Source organism: Mustela nigripes, chromosome 16, assembly GCF_022355385.1.
Source record: "Mustela nigripes isolate SB6536 chromosome 16, MUSNIG.SB6536, whole genome shotgun sequence".
Lineage (NCBI taxonomy): Eukaryota > Metazoa > Chordata > Mammalia > Carnivora > Mustelidae > Mustela > Mustela nigripes.
Genome location: NC_081572.1, coordinates 29,469,393 through 29,493,655, shown reverse-complemented (window position 1 = coordinate 29,493,655; position 24,263 = coordinate 29,469,393). Strand labels below are relative to the sequence as shown.

Genomic DNA, 24,263 nt, shown 5'->3' with positions numbered 1-24,263 from the left:
CGTAGTTGTCTGTTTGTCTTTGGCTTAGAGGAAGGTCAAGGGTTAAAGGATGTCCCTTTTACTTTCAGAGGGAAACACCCAGGAGGCCTGCGGAAGAGCCTCCCCACCTCTGACAAAGTGCAACCTGAGAAAAGGCAGTGGCGTTCTACTGAACCGGCCTGGCCTTTTTTCTAGACTAAAAACAGGATGACTTATTAATACCACACAAGCAAGGTGCTAGGAGGGAGTTAAGACCTGAGGAAACAGGCTTGGAATGATTTCGGGGCTGCTTTAGGAGTTAAGACATTTCTCTTTTTTAAGAAGTTCTCCAAGGCCCCAAAGCGCCCTGTAATGTTTCAATTCATACACAACTGGGTACATACATTTGCATATGGATACCCAAGGTCAGCATGTCCCATTGTTATTTTGGGGAGACTGAAGGAAGGGTGACTGCTGTGTACTATGTTTTTGTATTTTAAAACTTTTTTTAAGATTTTATTTATTTATTTGACAGAGATCACAAGTAGGCAGAGAGGCAGGCAGAGAGAGAGGAAGGGAAGCAGGCTCCCTGCTGAGCAGAGAGCCCGATGCAGGACTTGATCCCAGGACCCTGAGACCATGACCTGAGCCAAAGGCAGAGGCTTAACCCACTGAGCCACCCAGGCGCCCCTGTATTTTAAAACACCTCAGTGGCTTGAATAATTCTCTGCACTCTTCCCACCATTTCTCCCTTCCCCCAACCCAACATGGAACTCTGCTACTTACCCCGCTAAAACCCCAATCAAGATCCTGTTGGATGAGTTTTCAGAGCTCTCCCAGGTGACTGGGAACGTGCAGGCTGGAGCTGGCCACTTCCAACTCCGCCTGTCATGGAGGGAGGGAAAATTGGGGGAGGGGTCAATTTATACTTTTATTTGTGAGCATAGAAATGCTCTTGTCTGAAAACATTCTTCATTCTTGCCTATTAAAGAATCAACTGGTAAACAGCAAAAGGTTCACATGAAGACCAGCTCACCGGAGCCTTCTGAGACACTCGGGAGCTCTCACCGGGTCAGCAGGGCTGTGTCTGCGCCTCGCCTCCTCCGAGACCACCCTGACTCAGCTCTGTCCCAGAGGACCTCACCATGCCATCCTATCCCTTTGCAAAGGCTCCCCATGTTCAACACAGTCCTGCCAGCACCCCTGAACATAGGAAAGTCAGCGTACATTCTCTTTTAAATCACTTATAATGAAAGTAATGTCTTGGTTATTTCAGCAAATGTTTCCTGAATGCCAGCTGTGGTCCTAAGCCTGTGTTTAGGTGCTGGGAAGAAAAGCCTCTGGAAACTCCGAGTCAGGTGCGGAGTCAACAAGCACCTAACCGCAGGAGTGCTCTGGGAGACGAGAGCATAGGCTTCAACACACCTTCACGGACTTCATTTCATGTAAAATGAAAAAAAAAAGCTACAAAACCCTATGGGATTAAAATACTCACACTGGTAAGAGGACAGACCAGACTCAAGACCAACCACCTAACCTACTGATTTTCAAAGCAGTGCGTTCTGACTGATAACAGCTCTGCTGTTACAATGCGTGAAGAAATGCACAGTGCATTGCCTCAGTTAATTATAAAATAAAATTACATTCCCTGAACCCTTCCCCAGAGGAGGGTAGGGGGTAGAGGGCTGGGGGAAGCGTCTGGCTGGGTGGTGAGTGGCAACTAGCCAGGGCTTACACATTTACCATGGCTGACATACCAAGCAGAGAATCCGCACGAGCAAGGGAGAACTGACACCTGATGCTGACCACAGGCCATCTCCATCATCTGCTAGAGCTGCTGTCCCTTGAAAAGGAAAATGCGTTTAAAAAACACATGTCTGGCTTATAAGGGGAAGGGGAACAAAGCTTCAAATAAACTTCTGAACCTCAACCGTTTCTCAGTACTTTCAGGAGACCTCTTTGAAATGGCAGGGCGACCGCCATCTCCCCAGTAACCTTCTCTAACCTCACCTGGAATGACTAATGTGATTGCAACAGTATCACTCTGTCAAGGAGCACTCGTTCCCCGCCCACCCCCCCCCCACGCCCCCCCCCCCCCCCCCCCCCCCCCCCCGAGCTGATGCCTCTACCAGCCATGTGAGAACTTGGCATTATTTTTAAAGCTAATTACCAGCAGGTTTTTGCGACAGGTGGAATGTGTTTCTGTCACTTCCCTTCCGCAGAGTAAGCAAAGGCTTCACCAGGTGACCGGCAGGAGGCTGCAGCCTGCTCCCTGAGTTTCTGGGCATCTTTTACAAATAAGGGGGCTTCCCATTGGTGGTCTGTCCTATGAAATGGCCCCCTGGCACAGGCACCCTGCTGGAAAATTTCTTTAAATCTTGATTCATTGTTGCTTGGCTGGATGGGACTGACAGCAACAGCAACAGTCCAAACCCGAAAACACTAGAATCAGAGTAAGGCTCAGCACTTGGGAAATCCCTGCAGAATTTATGGGTTGGCACGACAGGGAAGGAGGAGTTTATTCTCAGTCATTTGTTACAAGAGGGGTCTATTCCATTGACAGAAGAGAAGTTAGCATTACTCCCATAAATCTTTGCTTTTGAATCATTTTCATCTTTTCTAAGGATGGTTTAAAATTCCAGAAGCGATTTTATTTTCAAACCCAAGTCAGGCACCAGACAGCCACCTAGAATAACTGAGCAGGAGGGGATACCACAAGAAGTCTTTTCTATCACCTCTCCCCTCCGATTCGATTCCTCTTTTTGAAATTAGATCTGTGTTTTCCTGAAGGAAAAATGATCAGCCACAGATAGGACCAGAGGTAAAGGGGGGGGGGGTTGTTGCGGCTGGTGGTATTACAAAACGGTAAAGTACAAGGGGCGGGGGAAATAAATAAAAATAGACCAGGGAGGGAAAACTGAATGGAAGAGGTCCATTTGTTTATTTTCACAGTGTTTGCCATTCCAGGAGGTTTGCTGAAGTTCCTGCCTTCAGTGGTTGGCTCTGGACCAACGCTTGAAAGTCTTAGATCTTTGGAAAGAAAGATTTGGACAACAAAGTTGTTTTATCTGGGAGGGTAACGAGTTTACTCAAGAGTTCCAGGACTTTGGTTTTGATGTTATTACCTTGGCCTAAGCTCCTCTGTCCCAGGCGGTCCTGGCTATGTTTACTGATTTAGCAAGGGAAACAAGACATCCCAGGAGGGAGAGGGGCGTCTCTCAGGCCCGGCCTCCACGTCTGCCTGCATGGCCTTGTTACCTGCGCACCCCGAAGACGGCCAAGATGGGGAAAAGTCAAATATTTTTTAAAGGTCCTATCTCTCTGCACTCATGAGAGGGAAACAACACTTTTCTAACTTACTCCCCAAATAGACACTACCGTGGATGTTCTGCCAAGGACTGATGCGAAAGTGTGTTCCAAAGTGAAATGTAAGCTTGGCCCGGCGCCCAGCTCTCGACTGTATTTTGCACAGAGGGCTGCAGGCTGGTGGTACTGAAGGAGCACATTTCCCCCCACGTGACTGCAAGAGCCAGGCAGCCCAAGCAGATTTCTTTGTGTTAATAAAATGTGATCTCTAGACGGTACACGCCAGCAGCCCTGGGGAAACGTGAGCCAGGGAGAAGGACCCAGGGAAACCCACGGTCCCGGCTGCAAAGGGACGGCACTGCCGGCAAATTCACTGGTGTCAAGGTGAGGCATTCCCGGCCTGCCAGGGCAAAAGGAGAGCAGAGTCCCAGAGGAAAAGACCTGTCAGGAAAATGCTGCTAGAGAAAGAAAAATAATCCATGGAATCCCATCAACCATGAGCCCATACAAATGTTTATTCTTTCTTGGTAGTCCTTCCTGGACACCTTCTCAAGGTCTGGAGTGTCCCTGGGATTCTGGGCACCTCACCTCCACAGAGGTTACCCCAAATAACGCAGCTTGACTCCTAGGTTCAACGGTATATATTCTGAGCGGGTGTAAGGGGCGGCGAACATGTACTTCTATTCCCTCACCCCACAGGGGCCCAGCAAAGGCAGCCAGCTTTCTATGAACACAGGCAGCTATGGTGAGGGAATCATAGGTCACCAGAACAATCACCATGGGAAAGCCTGGGCCGTGAACACCTCGCTTCTGTGGCCACCAACTCCTGCCTCATTACCACTGTGACTTTGGTCCCTTCTGACCTCAGGAAGGAATCACTGCCCAATGCATCAACCTCTATCTTTGGCGGGGAGGGTCACCAGCTAAGGAGGAAAAGGGGGATTAACCTCCCCCCTCACTGGGGCTCTTTTAACACAGCAGAGATCATTTAATCTCCGGGATTTTCCAATTCACTATGCTCTCTGGTCAACCTGATCTTCCCAATGTGGAAAGCTGGAGGTACCAGGGGCAGAGCCCACAGGTCAGGGACCACAGGGAGCTTCTGAACCTCTCAGGGACTATGTTGGAGACTCCAGGCAGGACTTCATGGCCCAAAGGGTTCCTGTGGCTGAAAGGACTGGAAAGTCCTAGAAGATACTGCTCTTCTGCTCACCTCCCCTGCAGAAGCCCAGCCCCAAGGCTCCTTGACCACTGGCAGGCAACCAGCCATAACCAGCTAATTCTGGAGCAGCTGAGTTGATGAGCACTTCCCAGGCCCAGGTGAGCCTTCACCTTGGTTAATCTGCAAACCAGCTAATCAGCCTCAGGATAATTGAAAGTTAATCGTATGCAGAATTGAAGTGCAGTCATTGGAAACATCAAGAAACCACAGTAGCAGAGGAAGCCAGGTCCACTCTCTGCGATCTCTCTCGGTCCACCCTCAAGGTTCCCCACAATGTTTAACCTCAAGGCCACCACCCCACTGCCTCAAATACTCCTGGATCCACCCCCTGTCACACAGTAACCTTGATCCCAAGGAGCACAGAGTAAGTTCTCAATAAAATGGGACCACGATTACTCCACCAGCTCAGTGCCTGGATCTAAAGCTAGGAGACATGTGGCTGCCTATGGGAGGCATACTTGGGGAGCTGTGAGCAGCATCACAGGTTCAAACATCACCAGGAAGACAGATCCACAGCACAAACACATAAAGCTCATTCTAAAAGGGAAGAGAAAGAAATAGACTTTGGAATATCCGTTCCATCAGCCTGGATAATGGAAGTTCATCCCGAGCCCAAGCGGACTGGTAAACTTTCCAGTGCCTTCTTTGAGAAGGTGGTGGCACAAGAATCCCAGTGTGGGGTACTGAGGGGCCCAGCCTCCTGGTCATTCCAAGGTCCAGGTTTCCCAGGGAATCTGCAGCCATAACTGCTGGCTGCACCTGCCAGGCTCGATGGTTTGTAGCAACCTTTGCTGGAGCAGTGAGCGCCCACCCAAGCCTGACCTCTACGGCAGTGTCCACTGGAACCTGATGGGGAGTGTTGCGTTTACAGCTTCTGTCCATCTTGCAACTCCTGCCCCCTGATCGCAGCGCAGAATCAAAAGATATCCCTTCTTCCATTCTATCAAACTCCCCAGAAGCCTCCTGCAAAGCACAAACTAGTATGTGCCAGGGGCTCGGAAGAACACTTTTCCAGGACACCAGAAACCGTACTGGCCTGAGTCCTTGATCTTTTGCCCAGCGGAGGGACAAGTTCTGAAGGATCTTTCCAACCTGCTCTGTCGGGGCAGCAAATACCTGCCACAAATACTGTCCCACCTGTGCCTGTGGCAGACATCCCTAATTCATCACAAAACTCTTTCCACTGAGCCCAGCCCAGGCTTCAGTCTTTCCAGAGGACATTCCAGCCACCTAGCAGTGCACTGCAGCTGACTGGGAGCTGGAACCTGCTGCCGTGGTGCCCGGGGTGGGGGAACGGGGGGACACATAGCCCTGGATCCAGGCATGCAGGGGAGCAAGCTGAAAGCAGAGCTGGCCACTGCCCTTCTGGAGAAGTCACTATCAAAAGAGCTAGCTGTGGGCCTCAGGGATCCACCCCCCACCCTCCCCCCCACCCCACTTAAAAAATTTATTTTGTCTGCCTAATCAACTGCTGCTAAAAAATCCAACTCCTGGAGCAGTAATTCCAGCCAGATATCCTGTTTACGGGGGAACCTGGGAATGCCGAATACCAGAAGCCAGAGGTTCCCATTCAGAACGAAGGCCATTTTTTAAGGGAGAAACTAGCTTTAAGGCTGTTCTTTTTTCCCAAAGGTGTCAAATGTCTTTTGCTTTTCAGCTCAACTTTTTTAAACCCCATCACTCTTTATGAGAGCCAGAAGGTCTGATTCTTAATCCACCTCCTTGCCTGAGAGCAGTACCATCAGCCCAAGAGGCTCTGCATGTTTTGCACCAAGATTTGAATGTTAGTCTTCCAGCTCCTAGTAGTCTTAGAACAGAGTCACAGAGCTAAAAATAGCAGCCATGTTTTACAGACAAGAAAACGGAGGCCTTGAGAGATTGGGTGACCAGGGACACACAACCTAATCCTGGTAAACTAGCTCCAGAACCCCAATTTGGCTGACTCCAAATGCAGTGCCCTTTTAAATGGCCTTCCAATTGCTGCTACATGTTCTATCTCTCTTTTTTCAGTTCAGGTCTTTTTTTTTTTTTTTTTTTTCTATCTCTCTTTTTTAAAGATTTTATTTATTTGAAAGAGAGAAAGAGAGAGGGAGAATGGGGCTCGGGTTTGGGGGGGCAAGGGGCGGAGGGACAAGCAGACTCCCCACTGATCAGGGAGCCCAGCATGGGATTTGATCCCAGGACCCTGAGATCATGACCTGAGCTGAAGTCAGAGGCTGGACTGAGCCACCCAGGTGCCCCAACCCCTCCTGCCATTTAAAACCCAATGAAAATAATAATGCTAACCCAATGTATGCTTTAATTTGAATTTACTTTGGTCAATTTTCTAATTGGCTAAATTATATTTATGACATACTTATAAATTAGAAGGATATAGATTATTCTCATCTTACAGATAAAGAAGTAAAACGCAAGAGAGGTTGACAACTTGCTTAAGACGTTTCATAGCACAGCTGGGACTATAAAGTAGATCTTTTGGTGCACCTAAAGAAACATCATGGGGCTTTACAAAGACTCAGCCTGACAATGCAGAAATCTAGGAGTCCCAACACTGAACTACAAGTACCTTTTAGAAAGTAATCTTTAAATACCAGACTCCAGGGGGCTGGGGGGGGGGTGGGCTGTGTAGTTCAGTAGATAAGCGTTTGCCTTTGGCTTGGGGTCCTGGGATGGAGCCCCACATCAGGCTCTCTGCTCAGTGGGGAGTCTGCTTCTCCCTCTCTCTCCCTCTCTCTCTCTCTCAAATAAATAAAATTTAAAAAAATAAGTACCAGATTGTCACTCTGAGTTAAAACTTATACTGAGTGACAACTGTGAACAGGCACAATCCCAGATCCCTTCACTGATTTGCCCATTTAATGTAATTTACCCCCATGACCATCCTATGATTGGCTGCCACGTTCCAGGTAGGAGAGGTGGGGGAGGGGCTCATAATTTAAGTGACCTGCCCAAAGTATCATGGGTTCTCAGGAGACCTCCAACTCCAAATCCAATTTAGTTTAGTGCCTAGAGGGTCCAACCATGACATGCTTGTGCTATTAGGACTGCGTTTCTTTGAATATCTTTATCAGAGCTTGTTATTTCTGCCTTGAAGATGATTTCATTCTGATCTCCATGGTTTTTGGCCACGGAGACATGCCCAAATTTATTTTTAAGCTGCCTGTAATGAGAGTGGAAGGGCTGATGAAGAAAAGAGAAAACGTACTTTGGCGACATAGCCACAATATGCAATCCTCTTGAGAGCAGACTAAACTCCAGGAAGCAACATCATTCCTAATATGAGCTGATTTCCTACAACCGCTTCCATTAAGTGCTTAGCACCATCCTGGCTTTAACACATAATGGGTATTGCTATGATTTCATATGCATTTAGCTGATTTAAACTTAGGAGCATTGTGCCTACTCTTTTAGGAAAGCACAGAGATATTTCATTAGATGTAAAAATATGCTCAGGGAGCTCTAGCTGGAATCCAGAGGGGGAAATCTTACTTAGTTTAATAAACTTCGTTAATCTTAGACAGGACTGTTGTACCTTGAAAAGCTTTACCCTGCCACACCCATATGTACAGTACACTAAGTACTATAGCAAGACCTATGCCAAGAACGCCACATCTCTAATCTGGTTGAAAAACAAAGTCATATCAGGTTAATCCCAATTCTATTTTCATACTCTCCTTCCAAATAATCTACTTTGATTTTCTCAATTTCCTCACATTCCCCTTCTGCTTCAACAGAAGGGTCCATTTTTCCTATCTGGAGACCTCCATGACACTTTTCCACCTTGCAGGGGGAGATAAGAAGAACATGTCTAAGAGGTTTACACTAGGGGGAGCAGAAGGCCAGGGACCTGGCTACCTCTGGGTCCCACCATCCTGCTTCTCCCCACCCAACAGTCCATCACCAACAACTGACGGGGGGGGGGGGGATGGGGAGGCTACTAGTTCTCCACTGCATGACCCAAAGGTGTCACCTAAATTAAAAAAGAAGAAACCCAACTCAGAAATCTTATAGCGTGTTGGAAATGCTTGAGAGTCCCCAGGGAGATGTCTCTAAGTTCCATTTCTTCCTTCCCCCCTCCCAAGCTCCTTCAGGCACAGGGTCAGACGCTGGTAGGGGGATGGAGATGAGAGACGCAGCCCCGGCCTATGGAGCATACATCTAGCAGAGCCACCCAAGGAAGCAGGTGGTTACACTGTTACAGGACCACAGCCAGGGTTTGGAGATGGAGTAGATCTTTCCATAGAAGTCAACACCCCCAATACTTAGCTTTTGCCTCCTCGTGACTCTTTCTTCCCTACAGTGACGCAGAAGGTGGGGAGCCGTTTCGAGGCCATCAGTGCCATAGCATGAGACACGCTCCTACTCAGAGGACCATACGATGAGGGAGGCAGAGGAAGAGAAGAAAGAGTCAAAGAGAGGTCCCAGTGATGAAAGCTACCACTCCTATATTGAGTACTGCTCAAGGGCTTTGAATGCATCACTTTGTTTACTCCTCCAGGAGTCCTCTGGAACAGGAATGATCTCCCCCGTGTTCAGAGCAAAAAACAAGATAGAAAAGTTACAGAGCCAAGATCTACGTTCAGGCCAGAGGTTTAACCCCCATGTTATGCTGCTCTTTGATGCAGAGAATAGTAAGAATGAGGGGAAGCTGCACCAACAGCTGATCATTAGTCAAATTCAAGGAAAAACAAAACAAAACACCATCCTTCGGGATTGGTCTAGGACATCCTCTTCGGTGGTAGGTAAATGAACAAAAATGCTCTTTGCGTTCCATACACTTAGTATATAGGAAAATTTAAGCTTAATGAATATAAAAGGTAAGTGTGGTGGAACAGGTGGGGGAGGGAGGGAGACAGAGAGAAGCTGCAACAATTTGGTGGGAACTCCAATCAGTACTGCGGCCAGTGTCCAAAGGACAGACAGTCTCCTGCCACTCACTAGTACACACTACAATTACAAACAATCAATTTATATACACACAGGTAAAGCCTTTAAAAACAAGTTTGTACTGAAGTTAAATGTGCCTAAGATTATATTTGCACAGTTAATCTGCTTGGTGATATCTTTCTTCATAAAGAGGAAGTAAATTTCAGCTTCATCAATAAAAGGTCAAATGATCACAAAATCTGAATCGATGCGGTATGACCGTCAGGAGAGCTGAAGGGTAGGAAGAGAAACAATATAACTAAATCTAAATTGCTTCTTCACACCCAGTTTTTGAAGTAGTGAAGTTTTTCATTCGTCTTCAAACTTGTAAGGAATGCAGTCACTAAATGCTACTAAATGGTCTGTTCCGTTTGAGGAAATTTCACTTACAATGCTGAAAAATACTCACTTTTTGACACAGATGTAAATATTATCTTAAAAATCATTCAAGTGGTTACCAGCCATTTGAAATAAACATACGCTAGATTCTATCAGGAAAAAAAGGACACCAATGCCCGCCCCCCGTCCCTGCCCTGGGCACCTTGGGAAAGTATACTAATAACTGTAATGAAATAAATTCTAAGAAATTCTTTACGAAGTCAGTTTTATAAATTTATCCTCGGAAAGTCAATTAAGGCATTTTACTTCTCTCTATGCTTTCTAGATCATCACTCTTTCCTCTCCAAATCTTTCAGTGGCCTTTGGCCTCTTAAAAGCAATACTATTTTGACTGGATCTGAGGTCCCCATCCTATTTTTAAACTTTCCTTTCCTAAAAGCCTCCATAATCTCCTTAGCGATACTAACTAATGAAGCCCACAGCATAATAACTCGATTCTAAGGTGGACGGGAGTCTTCTGTTTAATCCTCAGGGCAGATGGAGTTGGACTGTGTCACTCTCCTTAGAAGTACTCTTCATATCTTAGGCTACTGAGATCTCCATCTGGGTAATCTGATTACTGCATATCTACATGATCTTGTTCTTCTGGTTCCTAGCATGGATTCCCATTGGTCAGGACCGGGTGGCATCCTTCCCCAAACAAACCTTCCGTCTCCCCATTCAGTTCAGTTCAAGAGGCTTTATCGTGCATGAATGAACAGCGTCGCTTCTTAACTCTTTCCATTAAGTGTAGAAGCACTTACAGAGCAGCAACAAGACTCTCCTTCTCTGCTCTGCTGTCCGGGCCTGGATTCCATCGCAAAGACAGCGAATCAGACTGTTAAACCCAGAGCTAATTAGGAAAAGAAAGCATTGCTCTTCCCCACTCGAGGAGTTTTCTGCCAGAGCACTTATTTTTGCTGATCCATTTATGCAATCCCACTTTCTAAGAGAACATTTTGTCACAGATGATTTAGTGTTGTAGCTCCCTGGAGCATCTTTCTGTAGCAGGCACTCATTGTTTTTAGGAATCTACGGTCTCCCGGGCAAGATTTGAGAGGGAAAGAGGTTTCATTAGCCACAAGCCATCTCTCAGTTAAGACCTCAAATTCCAAAGCATTCTTCCAAAAATCATTAATGAAAAAAAAAAAATCCCAGATTAAACTTCTAAAAACAAAAGTTTCAGGAACCTCACGTGACAGTGGAACTGTGTGATTTTTCAGGACAGAAAGAGAGGCTGGAGGTTCCCATCCAAGAGTCAAGACAGTAAGGACATTTGTTAAAGTCAGAAGAGAAAGAAAACAAACATTTTAGGAATTTCCACCTTCAGTCCCAGAGTATGTATCCACCAGTAGCCAATTCCACAGAAACAAGTACTGTGCGGTTTTCCCCCAACAGACCCTCAATTCTGCCAACACTCCTGTAATTGTCTACTGCACATGGCCGGAGGTGAAACTGCACACAGTGACTGTTATTTCTTTATTTAAGTTAACTGGTTTGGGTTCGGCAACTCCTCCAGCTTTCTGTAATCTTGGCTTCATAGCAGAGTACACTTCAGTGGTATTTGGGCAAGTCACCTGATGCACGTGCCGTTTGGCGAACCCCATCCCCCCCCCAGACCCTGTCCCCACAACACACACAAAACCCCTTCCCTCCAGCAGCATTCTCAAAGCAACACACCCACCCCATAGCCACCATATACAAGCATGATGAGCAATTAATTCCGGTTTCAGGGAAGAAGGAAGCCACAAATACAAGGTCAGGACTCAAGAATGCGAAACTATAATGATTCCTTTGTCTCTCGGGAGTAAAATTAATCAGCTGGCCAGAAACCTGGCTAAGTATTTTTAGCTAGATATTACTGCTGCAGGTAATCCTTATAATCAACTACTATTTGTACCATTGAGGCATTAATGTCTTCTTTTTCTCACATACATATATACACACAGAACAACAAAACTACACTTGGAAGTCAGTTCCATACACTTGTTTGCAAACCTAGTAAGCTTATAAAATAGAGGCATTTAAAAGTGATGAATGTTAATGGGCTGGGTTTATTAAAATCTACTTCTCTACTCCTTTGAGACCAGGCCTGCTTTTGGACTTTTAAATTCTGAACCATTCAAATCCCTCCAACTATTTTCTTGTCAAAGAGTGTTTCCCCCAATCTAAAATCATAAAGCCCCAAATGATGGGCTTTACAAGTGAAACCTAAACCCTGTGTTTTTGAATTACTTTCTCTAGATCATTAGAACATTGTGTTTGCAAAAGCTGTTTGATGTTCAAGGGAGAGTATTTATTTTCAAAATAATAATAATAAGGAAGTCCCAGTTTGCCAGAGGAAACTATTGTGAAGTATCTAAAAATGTCTCAGATCCAACCTTGAACCGGAGTGGAACCGGCCACATGCCACTTCCCTCCTCGCAAACCCTCAGTGGCTCCCCACTGCCTACTGGATAAAGTTCAAGCTGCACAGCCAGGCATTCCCGAAGCTGCCAGCCTGCCTGGCACCTGCCTCTCCAGACTCCTCTCCCTGACTCCTTCATACGCATTTCCTGCTCCAGCCAAACTGGATCTACACCTTGTTCCCTCACCGCCCCGTGGGCGTTCCCACCTCTTCAACTCTGCCTCGCTGGCCTCCCACTCACCATTCTGGCTCTGCACCTCTCATTCCCAGACCCAGCTCCGGCTCCAGCGCCTCCAAGAAGACTTGCCTCGGGCACTCTTACCCCAGGCAGTGGCTGCTTCCTGTGAGATCTGTTGTGGTTTCCTATTGCCTGCACTGCTCCCTTATTTATTTTTAAGCGTTCTACTCACTTACTTGATCACTCTTCCACAGCCTCTTTTCAGTAGATTTATTGGAGGCCTCTCTGTCCCCATCTTTTGGCACCAAGGACATGCTACTCTGTCCTGTCACTCACCCTTTTACCTAAAAGTTCTATCTTCCCGACTAAATGGCCATTTCTTTGAGACCAGAAGCCAAGCTATACCCTTGTCTGTCTTCCCCGGGGCACACCACAAAGTGAAAGCTGATGCTATTTCTGGGGACAAGCCAGGCTGCTCCTAAATCTTCCTCTGTCGCTCCTTAACCTTCACATCGACAAGAGAAAAGTAACAGAACAGACTCACGCGTGGTAAAGGCCGGCCCCCTGTGGGCCAGGGGCCATGCTGGACCCTTTGTGCATAATGCCTCTACCAAGTTCACAGAAACCCAACAAAGATGTTACCTGGCAGATGAGAAAAGGAAGGTACAGGAAGAGTAAGGATTTATCCATTATAGGACCCTTTGGGGGAAAGAGGAATTATTATTCTGGAATGTTTATGCAAAGTCTTGCTTGTAAACGGGAGGGGGGTGAACTAGACTTCTCTCCTCCTCCAGCACCCTGACAGGCCTTATAGCTTCTTTACTCCTGAGGTCCTTCCATTGCCTTCCAGTCAAATTACGAACGCCTATTATTAGAAATGCAATGGAAACATCAATTGATTGATTTGCTAGCAAATATGTCAAGAATAAACCTTCTAATTGGGAACCTCTTTGAACTGCGTTTTGTCTGTTTTGATTTTTAATCTCTAGAGCAAGGAGGAACGGTCACAGGTTGCACTGAACTACCCCAGATTCCCTAAAACTCAGAGGCTGAGAGGGGCAAGCAAGACTGCGCAGAGGAGCAGAGGAGAAGTTCAAGTTCCTGGACCAGAGGCCTTCATGCACGAGGAGAGACAGCGTCTGCAGACTCACCAGGAGGCCAGTGCTAGGTCCTCCCAGGAGAAAGATGAGACGGCGTGAGGACTCCACTCACAGGCAGTTAGGGACGGTTGCTGAGCACTTCCTGCGTGCCAGGCATGGTGCCAAGCGCGAGCTCTGCCCCGGCTCACAGGACCTTCCCCAACCCCACCAGGTAGATCCAGTGATTATTTCCAAAGTTCCAGATGGGAAATCAGAAGCAGATCATTTAAATGACCTGCCCCACATCCTAAGCAAGCACAAGTCAGGGTTCACACCCGGATGGGTTGGGTTGGTTGGATTGTAAGCTCTGAGCCATTGCTCTAGGCCCTTGCAGAACTGCCTCAGACACAGGGCCGCTCGGATGGGTGCTGTGAATGGGAGGAGCCCCCCCAAACCTGCCCTGCGCCCTGCAAAAATCAAGGTCTTCAGGAAATTGAGGTTCATTAGAAAACAATGGGGCTTTTGGTTCAACATATTTGCTAGAGGAATATCAGATATATACTAAGTGAAAGGTATTCTCAGCCATGTCCATTACAGAATCAAATGCAGACCCTATCCCTCCCCAAAGTGTTTTTTAATCCTGTGACTTCCCCTGCTACTTCCCTCTTCCCTCCATTTTCACTGCTGAGACATAAAAAAATGACTCCCAGGGAAGAGTGATCCGTTGCAGGAGAGCTTCCAGAGAAGCCCAGTGGATCCTTGCCGTCTTCTCATCCTCCGGCTTTCTACATTGGGATGTTATCAAAGCTTTGCACGTCCCTCCTTGCCTACCCCTTCCTTTCTCCTCCACCTAGTTCTGTCTTCATCTTGCTATTTTTCTAGTCTGCTAGGCACAGTGCTCAACTGGAAAGACTCTGCCAAGACCCTTGGCAGGAGCCGGCCTCGAGGAATCCTGCCCGCTGCAGCGGTGCAGAGAAGACAGGGCCTCTGGGCAGACAGGCACGGCAGAGAGGGCCGAGTCCGGGGTCTGGCTACAGTGCCGGGCAGAGCAGGTTTCCCTGGTGTATGAACTGCCCTACAGGGCTCAGCTTTCTCATGCCAGGGTCAGGATTACAATTTCTTGCTGGCGCTTGCTGTAGCTCGCCTGGGAAGAGAAGCAAGGGCTGGGGCGGGGGACGGGAGCGAGCCAGCACGCCACCCCGAGCTGGGCAAGCTTGACAGGGCACAGCCACATGCCTGAAGCACACGGTCATGCAGGCAGGCGGCCAGGGTTGCAGGGCTTGCACGAGAGCCAGGGGTGGGGAAGGGGTTGGGTACCAAGCTGGTGGCTCTTTCCACACTGGCAGAATAGGCACTGCTAACCCAGCAGCGAAGCTGCTGGGTTAACACCAGGAAGTCACTTGTCCTAACCCAGAATGAAGGAGCAAAGTCAAGCAGACTACACAGAAGAAGGATTGGGCATGCTGGAGGGAAAAAAAAAAAAAAAAAGCATGTCCTATTTTTGCAGAGAGAAGGGGACTGGATGAAACAAATCCCTAAATGGAAAACGGGGGTTGGGAATACAGTCTAGTTCCTTCCCTGCTCCCATATCACTGACATCAGAACAGCAGCTCCAGGCCCTGAGTATTCCTGTGCCCCACACCATGCCCGACGGTCAGGTGCCACCCCATTTAACCCTGCAAAACCCCCATGGGAAGGGGACTGTTTATCATCTCCACACTCCTGAGACGTAACCCAAGGCTTAAAGATGTATGGACATCGACCCAAAGTTGCCAGAAGCCGATGTGGGTCCAGGATGGGAACCCAGGCCCCCAGGACCAGAGCTTACGGTCTTCACCACCACCCCGCCTTCCACAACCACCGGAAAACCCCTCTTGCCGGAAGTCAGGGAACTCCTGTCCTGGGAATGTCACAACAGGTCAAAGTGAAGAGACAATGACAAGCCTGTCCTTTACAGGGTGTGGTGAGGAAGATACATTCTCACAAGAAACAGAACAGCTGCCTGCCTCCAGAAGAAAGCTGACTCTCTCCCCTTCATGATGTCCTTGATCCCAGTGAATGCAAAACACTTCCAAGATACTTGAGGTGCGCTGCACAGCAACTATCCATCACGAAGCTCCCAACCTGCAGACATCTCAGTGTGCTGGAGGGGAAAATACAGAACCGCACACCCTGAAGGGGGAGGGAGAGACTGAAGCTTCATCTCCTGATGTTGAGAAAAGCAAAAGAATCCTGTCGCCTGGGCAGGACCTCCCACAAGCCCAGACCCACCAGCACAAGATTCCCCTCTGTCCTTGCTCAGACCCCACGGCCAGCATGCTCCTTCCATGCCAAAACCAGATCGTGAAGGAAGGTCAGCAGGAACAGAACACACATGCCATCTTGCAAAGGTACAATGGGTTCTCCCACACCTCCCCACCCTTTGTCGGCCGCCCACTTCTACCCTCCTCTTCCCACACACCACCACATGGAAGGATTTTCACTTCACTCCGTAACCAGCCTTCATCATGACCCGCTGTCTGTGCTCACAACTAGAAAGACAGCCTTCTTAATTCTCAGCTGAATATGGGTCTAACAGGGGTAGGACACCCCCAAGCTATTCAAAGAAAAACCACCAGAGGAAACGATTTCAAATCTGGCTTTACAAGCATGTGATTTAAAAATAACTCTGCCTTTGTCTGCTACAGATGACTTTCCCTAAAGGGACTGCTGTCCTTAAAGCAATCGCTCCGTTCTTTGGGCAAACAGATTCTTATTTTTTCCGTACCGGTGCATACCTCGAGGAGAGCACTCCCGGGTACCATCTCTGATAGGATCTGAAAGGCAAACTTCACAGCGGTCGGGATGACTCCTGCCATCTCCGCTGACCTGAGGCCATCCGGAATGGGGCACCCTGGATGCCAGAGAAGATGGTGCAGGTGGCTACAGCAGCCAGCAACCACTACTCTTTCCTCATCAAGACGTCAGCCCAGCCAGCTGAGCCGTCACCCCACCTCCTGTGGCTGAGGGGGGGGAATCCCTGGGTTCTTTCTTCAAGGAAAACTGCATTTCTTAGATATTTGATTTATTCTTTGATCAGACACCTAGAAGGAGGAATAAGGATGGGGGGCACCAAACAGGAACGGGGGCTGGGGGAGCCATGATGCTAAGCGGTAAGATTATTTGTAAGAGTGCTGACCTTGTCGCTCCAAGACACACTTGGGGTAGACCTAGAAATGCATTAGTTGTCAGCTTATGGCTTAATTTCCTTTCAACCAGACAGGTGGCACTAATGACACCAGGCTACTGAGCATAACTCAAAAACCGCATGCTGAGCAAATACAGAAAACAAATGTTTAATAAAATTACTTTGCAATTATCTTCCGATTCGCCGGATGTCATAGTTTCATCAACTAGCAGCGTCTAACCATGCTCTTATTAACATGATCTTTCTTCTTGGCAACCTAATGTTGCCTGACCTTCTCAAAAGTTTTGCCAGAAAGCATTACAGGAGGCTAAAAGCATCCATGTGTGTGTGACAGGATACCGAGTTATGCCCAGATTTTGCTGTCCAAATTCAAAGTCTCTATCAGTAGGGGTGATTTTGCCCCCTGGGGGACAGCTGGCAGTGACTGGAGACATTTTTACTTGTCACAGGGCAGGGGCAGGGCAGGGGGGCAGATAGTGACTGGCATTCAAGGGCTCGGGGCCAGGGACGCTACTGCACATCCTACAAGGCTCAGGACAGTGGCCCACAGCAAAGACTTATGCGAAACCTTAACAGTGCCAAGACTGAGAAATCTTGATCTAGACTGAAATGATCCAGTTCCCAGAACGCTCGAGGCTACACACGTGCTCTTCCCTTCTGGGGAATTCTTTTCCTCAAAATTAACTTGGTATTTCTGTTCTGGTCACGACTGTGATTACATGAACGATCGAGAACTTTCTTCCTTTTCAGTTTTGTTTGGGACACATCATCCATCCATCATGTCCACATCCCTTAGACATTTATTTTGCTTTATAAGCTTTATAATGACCAACACGGTATGAGTTGTTATTGGAAGAGTGTTACTATCTCTGTACTTGGCACTTGAAGAAGACCTTCAGGTTTTTCCCCCTTCTTGTGAGGAATATTGAGTAGTACTGAGTTTTCGATGTGAAGATTATTTTGAAATATGTTTCCATTTCCAAAAAAAGACATTTAAGTGAAGAGCTTATTTCTAGATTCCAGTGCCCTCTTTAATCCTAGTACCTTTCCCCTATAACCTAACAAAATGATTTCTGCTGAAACTCAGGAGTTCTTTGTCACAGTTTGCAAATCTGATTGGGGCACCCCAAGTGTTTTTTTTTTTTAAATTTTATTCTTTTATTCTTAGGCAGATTTTATTTATTTTTTTGCCTCCCCAATATTATATTTAATATTGCTATATTTTTGTATTTTTAAAAATTCAATTAATTAATATATAATGTATCATTAGTTTCAGAAGCAGAGATGAGTGATTCATAGTCTTATTATCTACCCAGTGCCCATTACATCAGTGCCCTCCTTAATGTCATCACCCAGTTATCCCATCCCCACAACCTTCCTCCCCTCCAGCAGTCCTCCATTTATTTCCTATAATTAAGAGTCTCTGATGGTTTGTCTCCCTCTCTGATTTCATCTTGTTTTATTTTCCCCTCTCTTCCCCTTTAAGCCTCTGTTCTGTTTCTTAAATCCACATATGAGTGAGATCCTATGATAATTCTCTTTCTCTGACTGACTTATCTCACTTAGCATAATACCCTCTAGTTTCATCTATGTTATCACAAATGGCAAGATCTCATTTTCTGGATAACTGAGCAGTATTCAATTGTATATACATACCACATCTTCTTTACCCCGTCACCTGTCCATGAACATCTGAGCTCTTTCCAGAGACTGGCTATTGTGGACATTGCAGCTAGAGCAATGCCGGGGGGGGGCACCCCAAGTTTTTGAGAGTCATCGGTCAGCACTGATTCTAAAAGCCCTGACAAATGGCTTCTAAGGAAGCCTCCAAATCTCAAACCCTAATTCTTGATTCTCAGTAGGACCAAGATGTGGGGACTCAATATTTACCTGCCTTTGGGGAGAAAAATACATATTTCCAACCTGGCAAAACATCTTGTATTTGCCAGGGGATGGAGAAATTAAGTGTTAGGACTGGTACGTACCAATCCAGTAACTATTGGCCAAAATCTCTTGATATTTCTTTCCAGGAGGGGGGAGGGTTATATACTGTTCCTAAGTATTTTAAGAAGGTATTTCAGAAGACAGGATTGAAATCAATGATAAAAGTTGAGACAGGTACAACAATCACTACTGCTCTCATTAACAGAACATCTACTGCTAGTCATTGGACCCTTTATACATACTACATGTAACTTTCACATTAACCCAATCTTATAAAAATTATACCCTTCTATACAAAGGTAAACTGAGGCTCTGAGAGGTAACATCACTTCCTAAAGCTACAAAGTGGTTGAGTCTCACTCTGCAGAGCAGAGTGACGGAGATACGAGGCACCTTCTCATTGGGCTCCAGCCCCTTCTCCCTGGTTTCAATGTTTATTCAGCTGATTATCTGTTCCTGGGAAGAAACAAAACCATGGCCCTGTGCACTACAAGGAATAAGGGGTTTGGGGGTCACACCAAGGAGTATATTTCCCAGCTTCTGCAGCCTTCTGGGCTGGGAAGAGGTTAAGATTTAATTCTATTCCAGCCAGCGGCCTTGAGTTATCACTCAGAGTAGGTTCTGGAGAAGGGGGCTGGCACAGAAATAAAGACCTGAACTCCGGTACTAATATTTCAAGGCAAGGGTGTTAGTTTCCTCCTTTAAATCATTTCCTTCCATTTTAGTCTTGCTCTGCATGTCACAGAAATTCTACACGAGGCAAGGACACGGAGTTCAGGAATGATCTCCAGCACAAGTCCTCCATTGTCCTGCTTTCTGTGTCCCCTGCAGCAAAGGACCTCTGCTCAGTGACCTTCCTGGCAATTTCTCTGGCTCAATCTTTGTTCCTGGTTACCTGTGCACGTGAAATGCGCTTTCTTCCTGTTCATTTTGCACCACAGAGTGTTAACAGCATGAAGCCAGGGCCAGTCCACCTCAGCCTGTGTTTCTATCTGAGCACTGAGCAGTGGGTTTTGAAGTCCTGGACAATTCAGGTGATGTTTTATGTAGTTCAACACTGCTTACAGCCGACCTTGCAGGCATCCAGACATGGATTAAGTGCAATGAACAGACGAAAATGGAAAAAAAGATACTGGAAGAACTATTTGGTTTGTAGGAATAATGGGGTTCCGGCTCTGCAGAAGGCTAAACCAAGCTTAACAGGGAGAGGCGCTTTTACATTCATTTCTCAATCAAGGAGAATGCAAAAGGAAAAGGTTAAAAAGGTGATTGGCCCCACACCCCTATTTTTTTCCCTTCAGGTGAGAGAAAAATGAATGTAGGTGAACCATACACAGCCTTGGAGAGTCTACCCACATCGTTCAGCAAGATCCCGTATCTGTGTATTTGGGGAGGAGACCAAAGGGCAGGAGAGAAGGGTGCCTACAGTATCTAAAGCATTCACTGTAGGCTGGTGTTTCTTCAATGCTGTCCTCAGATCAGCTGCATCAGTATTCCCCTGGGTTCAAAATGCATATTCCTGGGCCCTTACCCCAGCCCTGAAAAATCTGAATTTCTAGAGGTAGGTCCACAGAATCTGCATTAGCTGACTCTCCGGGACATGCGGATGCTCACTGATATGGGCTGTGAGTGAAATACAAGCTTCCTCTTCCAGGCCAGCTGGCTTCCCTGGGAGGGTATTTGTGCCTCCCCGCCCCCCCCACCCTGTCCCTCCCTTTGACCCTCTTCCCCACCTGAAGGGAGAATCGTTTTAGAATTTACCTGGTCTGATGGGGCTCTGCATGCAGTTCGGGGACGGGATGCCAGGGTGAATGGGTGCAGACGCCCGACTGCTGAGGTCCATGACGGAGGGGGCTGCGGAGGAAGCCGGCTGCAGCCCGGGAGGGTGAGGGCTGTGGTCGTGCTGGGACGGGCTGGGGGGAATGCCATTTTCCGACAAAAACTCCTCCAGGTCCATGTATTCCAACTGGAAAGTATCTCCGTCATAGGGAAGGGTTTTGTCCCATAAGGTGGGTCCCAAGAACGCCGACTGGGGGACCGTCGGGCTATTACTCTCATCATCCAGCTTCTTTTCCTTATCTTTATCTTTACTAAATGCTGCAGAAAAAGGGGAAATTAGGACTTTAAAAAAGAAAAAAAAAGTGTCGCTTTTTAAATCACCCCTCCTGGCCTCTGCTACAAAACACCACGTTCAAAATGTTCTCACAAACACCAGGATTCTTCTCTGGCTGCTGGCTTTTGTGGATCTAGAGTTAAAAGTTCAGACAGGACATGGATCTCTGCCTGTTTTTCAACATCTTCCTATTTACTTTGGAAAGAAAGCTCTAGTCCCAGTCCTTGGGACAGGGTTACAAGCTGATCTAGGATATAAACAAGGGAATGCAGTTTTCAAGTACATGATTTGAGGAGACAAATAATTTAGATCTACAGTGAGAAAGTAACACCTGCAGTTACATACAAATGCTGTGATTTTTAAAGAAAACAGCCAATAACCAGGCATGATTTCTCTTCCAGGAAATTCATTACAGTAATATGAGGTCATTCAAACTTAGCCAGTGAGCTGAGGAGTCTAATTTTGGTAAAGTAGGGACTCTCCACCCTCCTTTGAAAGCATGCATTGAGCACCTACTATATACCTGATACTTTCCACATATTGCCTCCAGAAATCTCATAATAAACCTGCAAAGAGCTATTATCCCCATTTGTAAGGAAGACACAGAGGCTCTAAGACCTGAAGGAACTGACCAATGCCTCATGCTGACAGAGGAGAAAACTGAGAATTTCCTGAGCCTGCATATGTTTGTTTAGAAAGCCGCTGGGGAACTTTGTATTTTACAAAAGGATGGTTTTTTGTTTTCTTTTGTTTTGCTTTTTTTTCCCCCTCCCCCTCCCCAAAGCTTAAGTATGATCCAATTCACAAAAATTACACATGTATGCAATCTGTCAAAAGCTCAGCTATGGGAAAGGTGATTACATACCACTAAGGGAGGTATGCCGTTCTGTCCTACCTGGAAGAACCTCTCACCCCAGGTTGGATTTTGCCCATTCTAGTACTCAGGCGCGGGTGGAATCTGGGATTAGGGAATCTGGCTTCTGAGTTTCTTCCTCAGAGAAACACAGCCTCCGCTGCCATCCATTCTAATCCTCTAGTCTCATCTCCTGAGAATTTGACTTAAAACACCCACAGATGCAAAAGACTGCAGGCAGCACCTTCCTCCCAAGTGCTACTCCTTAAAGGAGAGTTAAAAGGGAAGCTATACTTTACAGAAGGCGAACCAAACCCCTCAACTCTTGCAAAGCAACAAGTTGTCCCCCTGCTAGAAGATGCGAGTACTCCCAAGCTATTTGTAGCCAAATGATCTTTCAAGACTTTTACACTCAAAGCCGCACGGTTCGCATTGGCTACTGTGACATCGAAGGCATGAAACCGCATCAGCCCAATTTGACAAATCCCTGGCGGCACGAGCTCGGTTGGGCGCCTTCTCGCCCCGACCCCTCCTCTCCCGCTCCAGCCAAGGTTGCCTGGGGGAGGTTTGGGACTTACCAAGATAGGGTTCAAGCCAGAGGAGGCTCCAGCGCGGTTACACGTGAGCCTACTCCGCTCTCCCCTCCCACCAGGAAAAGTGCACGGGGAAAGTGTCAGAGCTGGAGGCGTGCACAGCTTCCCGCCCGGAGACCACTCCCCCCCGCCCCCCCGCCAGCTCCAGCCCCCACCCCGCTTTTTGAATTACCCCTGGCAGGGAGAGCATGAGGCTCCGCTCACACCTCGCGAGCTCCGGACGCCAACTAACACACAAACAATAGCACGAACCCAATACACAGGCTACGCTGCGGGACACCCCCCGCCCCCTCCCCGGGCCACAACAGAACCAGGCCCTCTGGTTTCTCCTCCCCAGCCCGCGAAGCTCTGCCCTCGCGCAGGCGGTTTCACTCTGCGTGCGGGGAAGCCTCCATCTAGGGAGCACTGACCTGTCAAGTTATGACTCCCACCTGCGCCGGAGGACCGGGACCCAGAGAGCCTGGGTCGGTCCCAGCACTATTTTAAACGTTGCTCAGTGAGGGGATTCCCCCTCCCGCTCCTTTGGAGGAGGAGGGGGGTGATGGGTGAGCGCTTCAAATTTCAACAAAGCAGGGATAGGGTGCCAGGGGACAGGGAGGGAGGGGATAGATGCTCCAGCAGGGTTGCCCAGCCAGGGAAAGGGACCCCAGGAGCGTCGTTTCTTCCCAGAGCGGGGCAGCCAGGAAGGCAGCGCTCACCGTCTTCGTGATGAAGGGGGAGCTTCAGCGGGTTCTCCAACAAGGACCTGAGCACGCCGTAGGGAGGCGGAATAAAGGTGGGATTCAGGGGGAGCGGTCGGGACATTTTCTCCATCGCGATGCACTCAAATTTTTTTTCTAAAAAAAAAAAAAAAAAAAAAAAAAAGCCCAACCGCCCCCCAAAATGTTGCTGAGCTTTTTCCTCCGTCCTTTGCCAAAAGTACTCGCTTTCAAGGCGGTGGAGACAAGAAAAAAAAATTACTTATATCTTTATAAATACATCTGCATAAGAAAATAAAAACAAAAAACTTTCGGGTTCCCAGTGCAGATGGTCCCCGGAGAGCGCGCCAAGCGCCCCGCGGGCTCCTCGGCTACGTGCAGGATGCTCTCACCTGCCTCGAACCCCTCGTCCTGCAAAATGTTCAAAATTGCGAAAAAGAAAGAAAAAATATGCAGATGGCTGCAGAAGGGCGGAAGGCACCGCGCGGCCCGGCCCCCACGCGCCAGCACCCGAGGCTGGGCGCCGTCCCACCCCACCCCCCTCCCCGCGCCGGCGGCCGCTGCTCCCCCGCGCTCCGCGGCCCCGCAGCGCCGGGCTCAGTGCATCCGGCCGCCCATGTGCCGCGGCCCTGACAAGAGTGACGTCAGGGCCCGCACCGCGCGCCGATAGGCGTGCAGGGGCGGGGCCACGCGCGGCACCGCCCGCCTGCCCCACCCGCCCCGCCCGCCCCGCCGCCACGTGTTTAGCGTCGTCGCGCGCGCGGATTTTCCAAGATCCTGCAGAGCTAGCCCAAGGTGAAATGACAGGTGCCAGATCCCCTGGATCACCGATTTGGGCTGGGCTCAACTTTTTCAGAGGAGGAAGAGGAATGAGGATTTTTTTTTTTTTTCCCAGTAGTTTTCAACATGGAAATAATCTGGGGAGTAAAAAAACAAAACAAAACAAAAACAAAAACCCAGATGCTCAGGCAGCATCTCAGATCAATTAAATCAGACCTCTGGGCTGACATCCAGGCATCATTAGTTTCTGAAGTTCCCCAGGGTGATTCCAACGAGCAGCAAGTTCGAGAATGACTGGTTTAGTTCGAATGGCAGGTAAATGCTCCTCTAAATGTCCCTCCTGGCCACAGGCAAGCTTAACATCCTCTCTCTTGCCCTGGTCCCAAAACTACTGAAAAATAACGACTTGCTTAGAAGTTCTAATGAGATACAAAGGTAGAGTGAAGAGAGAGTAACAGAGGGGGCGCTGTCATCAGTTTCCCATGCTGTCAGGAGGGCATTCAGAGGGATACACATTTGCCCGAGAGTGAATAAAGGCAGAGGAGACACACACACAAACACACACGCACGCACACTAAATGGGGTTTCAGAAATATGGGCAGCAGGCAGAGGGAGAAGCAGGTTCCCTGGGGAGCAAGAAA

At 47.9% G+C, this 24,263-nt stretch overlaps 1 protein-coding gene across 2 annotated transcripts in view; it reads right to left on the bottom strand.

Annotated features, from left to right (window-relative positions):
- Nucleotides 1–23,378, bottom strand: part of HLF (HLF transcription factor, PAR bZIP family member) — a 52,417-nt gene extending 29,039 nt beyond the window's left edge. The window contains exons 1-2 of one of the 2 annotated variants that reach the window (XM_059381059.1): nucleotides 22,843–23,378; nucleotides 20,347–20,682 (exon numbers count right to left, since the gene is read on the bottom strand). In XM_059381059.1, the coding sequence (XP_059237042.1) occupies nucleotides 20,347–20,682; nucleotides 22,843–22,957 (451 nt within the window). In that variant the 5' untranslated portion in view covers nucleotides 22,958–23,378. The remainder of the gene's footprint in view (nucleotides 1–20,346; nucleotides 20,683–22,842) is intronic. The other variant, XM_059381061.1, reaches the window with a different exon arrangement.
- Nucleotides 23,379–24,263: the final 885 nt, after the last annotated feature.